The sequence below is a fragment of the Hypomesus transpacificus genome, chromosome 19 (genome assembly GCF_021917145.1).
Source record: "Hypomesus transpacificus isolate Combined female chromosome 19, fHypTra1, whole genome shotgun sequence".
NCBI classification, from domain to species: Eukaryota; Metazoa; Chordata; class Actinopteri; order Osmeriformes; family Osmeridae; genus Hypomesus; species Hypomesus transpacificus.
This window is the reverse complement of record NC_061078.1, coordinates 13,770,049-13,781,011: the sequence shown is the minus strand read 5'-3', so window position 1 is coordinate 13,781,011 and position 10,963 is coordinate 13,770,049. Positions and strand designations below refer to the sequence as shown.

At 40.3% G+C, this 10,963-nt stretch overlaps 1 protein-coding gene across 1 annotated transcript; it reads left to right on the top strand.

Annotated features, from left to right (window-relative positions):
• The first annotated feature begins 1,257 nt into the window (after window positions 1-1,257).
• On the top strand, window positions 1,258-9,335 carry parvab (parvin, alpha b). Its single transcript, XM_047042336.1, has 13 exons — window positions 1,258-1,578; window positions 4,021-4,110; window positions 4,310-4,380; window positions 4,468-4,570; window positions 4,663-4,803; window positions 5,599-5,714; window positions 5,802-5,860; window positions 6,998-7,017; window positions 7,143-7,204; window positions 7,283-7,351; window positions 7,457-7,558; window positions 7,658-7,730; window positions 8,421-9,335. Exons 1-13 carry the CDS (start codon window positions 1,443-1,445, stop codon window positions 8,495-8,497), a joined length of 1,119 nt encoding a protein of 372 aa, XP_046898292.1. The 5' UTR covers window positions 1,258-1,442; the 3' UTR covers window positions 8,498-9,335.
• The last annotated feature ends 1,628 nt before the right edge of the window (window positions 9,336-10,963 follow it).

Below are 10,963 nucleotides of genomic sequence, written 5' to 3'. Positions count from 1 at the left end.
GTGCAGTGGCCACCCTCACTTGTTTTGCTGGGTTTGTCCTTGTCCCTCTTCCTGTGGAGAGCAATGTGACAGATGCTGGTCTGACCCTACAAGCATTTCATATTTCATTTAAATGCCCTTATCTTAAATACAAAAACGGACTTGCAAACAGGTTATACAATAACAATGATTAGTGTTCAAGCAAAATAGCAATCTGTGGTTGAAATTGCATTGAAATTACAGAAGCTGTAAGGAGGCAATAAAAACTGGGAAATAGGGGAGGGATGAATCTATAAATGTAACATTTCATTAACTTAGCACTTTCATACAAATCATTCCCTTAAATGGAAGTAACCTTCCCACTGCAGAAAGAAATGCACATTGGTACAATAAATATGTTCCAGAAGAGACTGATTATTTTACACCAGTGATACACACCACATGGACATGTAACCACTCTAGGTGGCAAATCAATTCCACTTCAACAATCAGTGGAGCAGATAACATTTACTCATATTTAATTAGTGGTTATTATGTAACAATTAGGCTTCTTTGATATTGTATTTCCAGTTCTTATTATAATTTCTGTAAAAACATCTCTGATGTCAGTCAGACAAATTACAAGTAAAATACCACTGGCATAAATATGTCAATAGGCTGATAAGAGTGTTCTTTCTATACAAAGTGTAATGCCAGCTAATACGGGACAACATGATTCTGCAATTTCTAAATGTAATCTTAAAAACAGGCCTCTTCGCTTATCTTTCCATCTCATGTCAAATAACATAACATTAGTCTATTGAGAAATGCATTTGAGAGGGCTGGTCAGATTAGTGAAGGTTCAAACAACAGCGGTGCAGGATGGAGTTGGTCCTGGGCTAGACAGCAGGGCCAGAGGGCCACCATGTATGCCTGGAACATCAGGACCACGACAGACTGTCCACCAGGACAACATGGGAAATGTCTCTGTAATGACATCACACGCCAGACAGGTCCCCTGTACATCTTGACATGGTTTTGTTAGTTAAAATAATTGTATCAAAAAGAGAGGCCATGGGCTACACATTTAAATAGGGAAGTATTTACAGAACTAGAAAACAGAAATCTATTTAAACCGCAACAAATGAGAGTTTTTATATTTGAGTTTATATATAGGAAACCTGGAAAAATCTGTGGAAAATCCTGATAGTACACATCCAACCATTTATATCTGTTTAAAAGGTAAATCCCGGAGGCAATAGTGATACCGTTATAAAAGAGCTAGTGATTTTCCTATACGGTAAGGAAAAATGGGTGGGAACCAGACGGGAACAACCACGGGAATCAAATAACAGGGAGACGTCTCATTGCAAAGCGCATACTTGGAATTCCGCTTCCGTTAGATGAACTTTAACAAGCAGAAAGTATTTCAATGACATAAACTAGCACCTTCTGATAAAAAAGAACGCAATTCGAAACAAGAAATGGCTTCATCGCCTCAGAAATCACCGTCTTCTCCTAAATCCCCGACTCCAAAATCACCACCCACCAGAAAAAAAGATGACTCCTTTCTCGGAAAACTCGGGGGAACTTTGGCTAGAAGAAAGAAGGCAAAAGAAGGTTCGTGATCCTGTATCAGCAACTTTTTATATTAAACTTGATCCTCATCCCATGTGAAATGTACGTTTTAATGCGTTTGGCACATTAAACATAAAACGTTCATAACAATTCAAATGTGATTTTGTATGTACTTTTACGTAGTCATGTATGATCTATGAATTAAAGTGTTTTTGTTTTAGCTTAAAAAACGCTATTAGTAATACTTTTATTGTACGCTCTCATCGGGTGTGTCTGTTTATCTTTTGACATTTGAATACGTCACTTGATGACCCTAAGTGGGACTATTATGGCCTGTCCTGTCACAACAGCCCCAGTTCCTTAACAAGTGCATCTTATTGATCAAAATAGCTGAAGCCTTATTGTATATGATGATTCATGAAGTGGGTCTAGTCTAACCCCAAGCACAGACCGTTACTGTGTTTACAACTCACACAGCTAAGCCTTTTGCCATGTAAGGAAAGAGGCCCAATGGCCTGGCCCATGGTAATGAATCATAAGGGAATGATAAGAATCTCATGCTCTTTCCAACCCCTGTCTCAATGTTAACTGCAGAGGTGATACAAGGTTGCTTTCCAAACAGGTATTTTTGTTGTATAGGCTACTTATCTTACATTAAGGAACAGTTTTTTTTCACAACTGTTATTCGTTACATTTGAGATTCTTCCACTGTGTCTGATATATGCTTTCAGTATGCCTTTGATTTCGACAGTTTGTCAGTCTGAGCTTAGAGTAAATTGTGAAATACTTTGTATTGTATCCTATTCAATGGTTGAATAGGATATGGTTACCTGGAGATGGGTATGCAAACAGTTGGGCCCAGAGGGATGTTTCTGCAAAGCTGCAGCCTCTGAATATGAATAGAAAACAAAGGAACTTGGTTATATTCATGTTGAGAATGCATTAGAACAGATGTTACTGATTGTCTAGGACCGGACCTTCATCAGTTTGAAGAAGCTTGTAAATAGATGAAGCAGTTCATGGAAGAACCCCAGAACACCCAAGAGTCATCACATCAGCCGGTCTCTGCCTCAGTGAGCTAGGCATGAACAGCATGGGGAGGTATTGGTGTTGATTAGTGACAGGATGTTGATATCGCTGGGGGGCCTACTTCCTCTCCTCTGAGGGAAGCTGAAAACACCTTGATGTGGAGCGGTCCTTTCTGCAGGCCTTTTCCACCAACACACACATACGCGTCCACATAAAAACGCACACACACACACATTCACACACACACACACACACACACACACACACACACACACACACACACACACACACACACACACACACACACACACACACACACACACACACACACTGTTACCACATAGGCAATACTGTGTGAGGATAGTGTGGATTAATGTCACATGGATGTATTGATGGGACGCTTACTGCTCATGTAACTGAGTTGAATTGGTTCAACTCACCACTCATCACATAAATACCGCCCACCTGCACTATTGTTATTGTAATTGTTAGCTAGTGACCTTAAAATCTCTTTAAAAAGCCTGTGCTGTCATTACCAGGCATATGTACAGTACCGTGCATAGATATTCAGGTTATGTTTGTTTGCATGAACTACGGCTATGCACAAATGCATTAGAACCTCGGTTATTTCAAATAGATTTGTGGTTATTGAATATGAAATGTATTTTCCATGGAGCTGGTGGATATTAAAGATAATGATTCATGTTGAGAGCATTTTTTTTTATCAAAGAATTTGGAGAATACATATGTAGTTCAACAAAAATATATATATATTTTAAAAATCATAATAGCACAGTACAGTATTTGGTGTAGATTTTCACACACTGCCGGTAATAGGGCTGATCTATCAGAGATAAGGACAATTTCAATAATTGCCATTTAATGCCATTCACACTTTCAAATTCTCCTTTATGCTCATTATGTGAACTGCTTATTCTGACTGTCTCTGTAGATTGTCACTCACAACAATGAGGTGCTTTATCTTATAGATCACATCTAGGCTAAGCTCTCCATCTCTCCTGTCTATCCCAGACGTGTCCAAGGGTAACCACTTATAATTAGCAGGTGCATTTGGAACCAGCTCCTACTGGTAAGACCAGTGTGCCATGATACTGGCTGCCTGGCATGAAGAGCACAGTTTAACCTGAGGAAAAGTGCCATAAATTGGGTGGAATGAGTGGAGAGCACACATCTTTAGGTAGAGTATAGGAGTCCACCTCTCTTTCTTTCTCTCCATCTCTCTCTTTCTCTTTTTCTTTCTGTCTGCTATTGGCTCTCTGCTGAGATGACGGGGACTGATATTGTGTGGCACTGATGTGATTTGAGTTGCTCTCAGATTTTCCCTGCTGGATATATTTTTCCCGCCTCTCGCCACAGCGGAGGCCACGGTGCTCTTTGTAATAATTAGCGTGTGCCACATTGAGTGTGGCCACTGAAGGTGTGGTGTTTCTACAGTGTCGGAGCTCCAGGAGGAAGGGATGAATGCCATCAACCTGCCCCTCAGCCCCATCCCCTTTGAGCTGGATCCAGAGGACACCATGCTGGGTGAGGCCTTTGGCTCCTAACTACTAACAAAAGCACATTCTCTTTCCCAGCTGTGTGCCATGATTCAGTCATGATCTGAGGTGTGTATGTTTGTGGTTGTTTGTGTTTGTCTCTCTGTGTGTGTGTGTGTGTGTGTGTGTGTGTGTGTACTGTTTGTGTGCATGTGGCCTGGTGGGTGCTCTATGTTTTCAACCTTCAGAGGAGAATGAGGTACGCACTATGGTGGACCCCAACTCAAGGAATGATCCCAAACTGCAGGAACTGATGAAGGTGTGAAACATTCCATACTTCATTGAAAACACATTGCCGTGAAGTGGTCCAATCTAAAACGTGTGAATTCTGTGTGCTTGTATGCAGGTCCTTATAGACTGGATCAATGATGTGCTGGTGGGCGAGAGAATCATTGTCAAAGACCTAGCTGAAGACCTTTACGACGGACAGGTTCTCCAGAAGCTCTTTGGTATTCCAGACTTCCCTTACTACCTCACTGTGCCCTTCATGCAACCGTACCTTGGTACATGTGGCTTTCAAACTCCTCCCCCTGTTTTGTAGAGAAGTTAGAAGGAGAGAAGCTGAACGTTGCAGAGGTGACGCAGTCCGAGATCGCTCAGAAACAGAAGCTGCAGACAGTCCTTGAGAAGATCAACGACACTCTCAAGGTCTCCACCAGAAACGTCAAATGGACTATTGACTGTAAGTGACATAAGCAGTGTTTAACAGAATGTTCCAGCGTGGCGGTTTACTCTTAAGAATACTGTGTTAATAAGTCACCTTGCCAGGTAAGAGAGAACTTCTCTGCTAATGTGCAGCCTGGTTGTCCCTCTGACTTTCGGAACAGGGAAATAATCCATACCTCACCTAGTGTGGGGGGTGGTCACTGCACACAGCAGGACAGCAAATCAATCCTTACATTTGCTCTTCATCTGAGGAAGCCTTGTCTGTTTCACTTTGTTATTCAAATTCAGCCTCATATGCCTGTTATTCTAATGTAATTCCAATTCTCTTCAATTCCAGTTGAGATTTCTTTGTTCTTTTACCCTTCATAGATTATCTAAAAAGCACTTGAGAAATCAATAGGATCCTTTTTTACCGTGATCAAAGGCCTACTAAGCCCTTTGTTTGGCTTTCCTATCCGCCTCTATGGTCAGTAAACAGTGATTGCAATGTTGGATTATCATATTTGAGAGGCATGTCTGGTTTTTATATTTGGTGGATGGATCCAGGATGGTTCTTTTACTCTGAACTGGAGCAGAAACCTGTCAGATAGCTGACCCTGACACACTCAGATTACAGAACCCTTATAGTTTGGTGTGTGACCTTTCTCTAACCTTCAGTTTGGCATTGGGAATGCCGAGAGTATTGCCTATGTTGATTACAGAGGAAAAATAGCATTTTGGCTGGAACAGTGACAATGCACAGAGGAAAGACAGTAAGAACGACTGCAGCTTTGACTTCATCTTTCAGTTGATCCCTTTCTGCTTCTTCCAGCGGTTCATGCCAAAAGCATTGTGGCCATCCTCCATCTGTTGGTGGCACTGGCTCAGCATTTCCGTGCTCCAATCCGACTACCTGACCACGTGTCCATCCAAGTGGTGGTCGTACAGGTACTCATTCTTTGACTGTTACCAGAAGAGAGCTTGGGTAGAGAGCAAAACAGAAAAGACAAAGATTTTTTCCTGCGTTCCTTTCAGAAACGAGAAGGCATCCTCCAGTCTCGTCAGATTCAGGAAGAGATTACCGGGAATACAGAGTACGTCCTTGTGTGTATTTCCACCATTTGTACTGTTAACTGTCCGTTTCAACCTTTGCTGTTCAACTTGTTATTACTTCATCTGGATAAATCTACTGATGATCTTCTGTTTTTATGACTTTGTTGAGCTGTTGAAAACAGACAACAAGCTTTGAGAGCTTCCCCTTACCAACAATACTGATTCTCCTCTTTAGATTTTTGTATTTGTAAACAACAAATGTTTACCTAGCAAATCCATGATTTGTTATTCCCTTAGGAAATTACTTTACTGCTTGTACTGTACTTTACTGCCTGCACAAAAACTCATTTTTGCTTCTGAAGGTCATACAAAACAAGGTGATTAGAAAGCCAAGCACACAATGTCTGTAAATATCTCTGAACAAATCAGCAGCAAATGAGTCCACTGGGCATTGAAGCAGTTGAAACAACCGAGAGGCTGATGAGAGAAATTGACTGGCCTCCCCTGTCCTCACTTTAAAGCGTGAAGACAGCTCGGCCACGCCAGCACCTAGGGGGTCCGATATGGGAGAGTTGGATCCCCATGCTGATGGGCAGATTTAGTGAGCACTGTCCAGGAGGGGTAGAGCGGGGGAGAAGGGGGGAGGGGGAGTGGAGGTAGGAGTTTGCGATGCCTGGTGTGCTTCTGCCAACCCACCACTGCTTTACCGCGCTGCGGCTGATTAATAAGGCTCCAACGGGTGCAAATCATCTCAGCAGATAAGAAGGGGAAGAGCTGGGGGCCCAGGCCTGGGGCTGTGATCCTGTGAGGGGCAGCAGCTGCCGAAGCATGCCTCTGCCGGGAAGGATTGGACCATGAAGGCCAGGCGCCTGGGCACAGGTCCACCAGGCCTCCGACCAGGCCCCAGTACAACCACAGCCACATTTGATCACTCTGCTCCAGGGGACTCACCCACAGCCCCTCCCTCAGCTCCACATCTCTTTGTTTGTGTTCCAGCCTGGCCCTCTAGTTAAGACCATCTGCATTCAATTAATATTCTTCCCTGGTTTTAAACAAGCTCCTTGTTTAGTTTTTTTCTTCTGTCTTTCATTTGAAGTTCGGTCTCATGTTTTTTTTCTCCTCTGATGTGTGTGTGTGTGTGATCTGATGCTGAAATACTTTTGTAACTTTTCTTGCAGGGCTTTATCAGGAAGACATGGTTTGTAGTCTTAACAATCCTCTAATCAAACGTTTCTCTGTTCTCGTTACATATTGCAATTTCACAAACTTGAAACTCTCACAAACTCTCCAATGTTGATGTCATCACATTTCACCCTCTTTCAGAGAGAGATGCCTTTGATACATTGTTTGACCACGCGCCCGACAAGCTGAACGTGGTAAAAAAGGTAGGTCTCGTACTGTAACATTATATATTGGCTGTTGAACGCTTTACAAAAGTAAACAAGCCTCCTACTGTCTTTCAGACGCTGATCACATTTGTAAACAAGCACTTGAACAAGTTGAACCTTGAGGTGTCTGAACTTGACACACAGGTGCGACACTCCTCTGAATTATAATTATTAATCATCAATTACTTTGTTTGTCCAGGAGAAATACGTCATAAGATACTGACTATACATTGGTGAAATGTTTTCCAGTTTGCTGATGGTGTATACCTGGTTTTGCTGATGGGGTTGCTCGAAGGCTACTTTGTTCCCTTACACAACTTCTTCCTCACCCCAGAAAACTTTGACCAAAAGGTATGAAGGAACCCATTAACCACCGCTGTGGGTGAATTTACAATACATTGAGATCAGGTGACTAGACTGGCTGGACTCATGGCAGCGTGTCCCTTACAGGTGCACAACGTGGCCTTCTCCTTTGAACTGATGCAAGATGGAGGTCTGGAGAAGCCCAAGCCCAGAGCAGAGGGTAAATATCTTAACACACTCAGTTCCAATCTTTGACATCTCAAAGCATTGTAGTAGGTTGTAAACAGTACATATATCCAGAGTATTTTAAACCGTCAACGACTATAACTACTATAAAATATTGTTTGGATTGGGCTGAATGACATTATGTGGATATATTCTTATGGTTATGTCAGTGCATGTGTTATAATCAGAGAGACACAGACAGAGAAAACAGAGGATGCAAGCCTATTTGGTGTGGGATTACGCTGATCCTCTGGGCATTGGCATGTGGGTCCGTTGAACTGAGGCTTGTAATAGTTTTAATGTTACAGTCAAGCACCAATGAGAAGGTGACTGCTCGCCTGTAACACGGAAGGTTATTTTTGACTAGTGCTCAGGAAACTTCACCTACTCATTGGCTTATTTTTAACCTTAGCACTAAATATGTATTTAATAAAATATAAGTCAATAATTCAATAATATAGTAATTGTCAGAAATATTTGTATAATTAAAGTAGTTGTTACTGTAAACAAAGTGGTTGTTTACTGTGTTAACTATAATTGCAGATTATCTGTGAAGAAGGAATTGTACAATGTCTTCGTATGTCTCATTGCTCAATGATGTAGATCTGTCTGGTTTCTCAATGTGAACGTTTCAGTGTCTGACGTTTGTCTTTAATAATTGTTCTTAAAACAATTGTTCTTGCAGATATTGTGAACTGTGACCTGAAATCCACCTTAAGGGTATTGTACAACCTCTTCACCAAATACAGAAATGTGGAGTGAAGCAGAATCTGTTCACCATCGTAAAACGTTTCTGGCTGTGTAGCGAAAGCTGTCTTTTGAGTGATGTTTGGGCCCCAATATCTAATCCTATAACTTTTGCTTGCTCAATTCACACTCCTATTGCACTCCTATTGTATAAGATAAGATAAGCTTAATTACTGATGGTCAATATATTAAATTATTCAATAATGCTGTCTTGTTAGCTAGCATTTGGACCATTGGTTACTAGTCTTTGTAATGTGTGAATGGTGACCTGAAGTCTACTTTGAATCACAACTATAGAATTGCACCAATACCGAAGGACCTTATGGATTTGTGAAGGAAATAATATAATGTAAGCTGTGCCATGACATTGATGCTGGGTCTTGCACTGTACAGGACATGAAGATACACTGTGCTGTTCCTTATTTTACCTTTAAGGCTGACCTCTTGATCTTAATGTATCATTGCCCTCTTCCAAAGATAGCAAATGCTTTATTGATATTATTTGTATTACTTGGTAAAAACAAGTAAGCAAATTGTTATGTCTACTTGAACCAATAAACCAGAAATACAATTTGTATGATGTCTAGTTGTAAGTGACAGAACTATTTTATACAATTAAACTGCATAATCATGCCAAAATATGTCCAATAAAGCATGTTAAGTTGTACGTCTTAAAGTTATTTAGTATTTCCAAAAATATGCCCATTTGTTAAATAGATTAATGTAAACTGTTACAGAGATGTCGCTTGGATTGCATCGGATATGAAAAATACATTGTTAAAAGATCGTAGGCAGAATCTTTAAATATTTTTTATTTCTGTCATTCTGTCAAATAAATATTTCATGAAAACAACAGCAGGTGGAGGTAATCGTTTTTAAGGTCAAAGGCCGATTTTTTTTTTGTTACTGTGAACCATGAACTGCATTGATCATATTCTAGTGTCTTCTAGCTCTGAAAGCAGCAGGATATTTAAGGTTGAAATAAGTAATTTCACTTTTGTAGTTGGAATGTTTGTAGGTTTTATAGATTTTAAATACATCTTATAATACATATTTAATAAATGGTGTGATTCTACTCGGCGTGAATGTGTTTTGTGGATGTGTGTTTGAGTTTGTATGTCCAGCAAGATTTCAACCCCAATGCAAAATATGAACAATTGCACAGAACTATGGGTTTACAACATTTCAAAAAATAAATAATAATGTCCTCAAATATTGCATTTTATTTCAATACCATGGCTTTTCAGCATGTTAATCTGAGTTTTGTTTAAACTATAGACTGGTCTTTAGTGTACTCAGCTTGTAATTAATGAAATTATCACTGGCCCTACCAACTCCAGCTGACTGATGGAATGACTTGTCAAATGGTTAGCAGTGAATAGGAATGTCACATTGTTCTTATGACATCTATAGCACATAGAGAAGAACAACACATGCACAATACATGACAAGGTTATAATTTAACCTTTCATTAAATGGCTTCGTTTTAGAAATGGTGATGTTATTTCTCTCTACTGTTCCTTTCAATTTAGACACACTTGAAATTAGTAAGAGGCTTTTAGCTTGTCATGTCAAGTGACTTTAGTTGAGAACAGTGATGAGTGAGTTTTCCTGCGCTTCAGTCTTTGATTACAGAACAAAGCTATAAGGCCCATTTCTTCAGTTATTTCAAATAGTTTCTCTTGTGGACTGAAAAGATTTCTTAAAAAGGAGAAGCTGTCATATATCTGAGAGTCCGTTTAATGGTTTGCTGTTTTTATCCTGCTTTCTTTTCCACGGTGGTTTTAACACCTACAACTATCGCAATAAATTGAAGCTCGAAGCCTAAGGATAGAGTATCACTTCTCTGACATTTAAGACTGGACTGCGACACCGCCTTTTCGATATCCTATTGTTCTGATGAGTATCTCTGACCATGCTATCATCAGTGGAACCGAGGGACTAAGAGCCCTGCATTTTCATCAGCGACAAAATGACCGCCCATAATCAGGCAGTGAGCTGTGCCCAAAGGTGTCTTCAAAAGGAGCTTTTCCAGCCATTAAGTGCAATTACCCTCCTATCACTTTTTCTGCATCCATTCATCATATCAAATAAGCCTCCATGCATTTGAGAGGCACAACCAGGATCAGCCCCACTTTCCCTTGGATAACAACTGCTCTTACTGTAAGAAAAAACTCTAAAAAAAAAAAAAACTTCACAAAAAAAGAAAACAGTGAGGTAAGGAGTGACTGATACTGCTGATAAGTGGTTTATACTTATTACAGGGTAGGGCACTCCATCTGTTTATCCATCGATTTGTACCTTGAGTTCTGAGGGAGTGAATCGCTCCTCAATTGAACTCATCTTGAAACTGCTTAAGTACAGTATTTGAACTTACTTTACTTACTGTAATCAACTTTGCATGGTAGTATTGAATCTGTAACTTTACTTCAGTGTAGCTTCAAAAGACAAGGTTTTCTTGTCCATAACTATTTCTAAAAG

What these genes read in the sequence shown, in the direction of transcription:
- parvab (XM_047042336.1), top strand. Translation starts at nt 1,443, where the DNA reads ATGGCTTCATCGCCTCAGAAATCACCGTCTTCTCCTAAATCCCCGACT. An exon ending in TCCAGAGGACACCATGCTGG is followed by an intron (nt 4,111 to 4,309) that starts GTGAGGCCTTTG and finishes TTCAACCTTCAG; the next exon opens with AGGAGAATGAGGTACGCACT. An exon ending in AACTGCAGGAACTGATGAAG is followed by an intron (nt 4,381 to 4,467) that starts GTGTGAAACATT and finishes GCTTGTATGCAG; the next exon opens with GTCCTTATAGACTGGATCAA.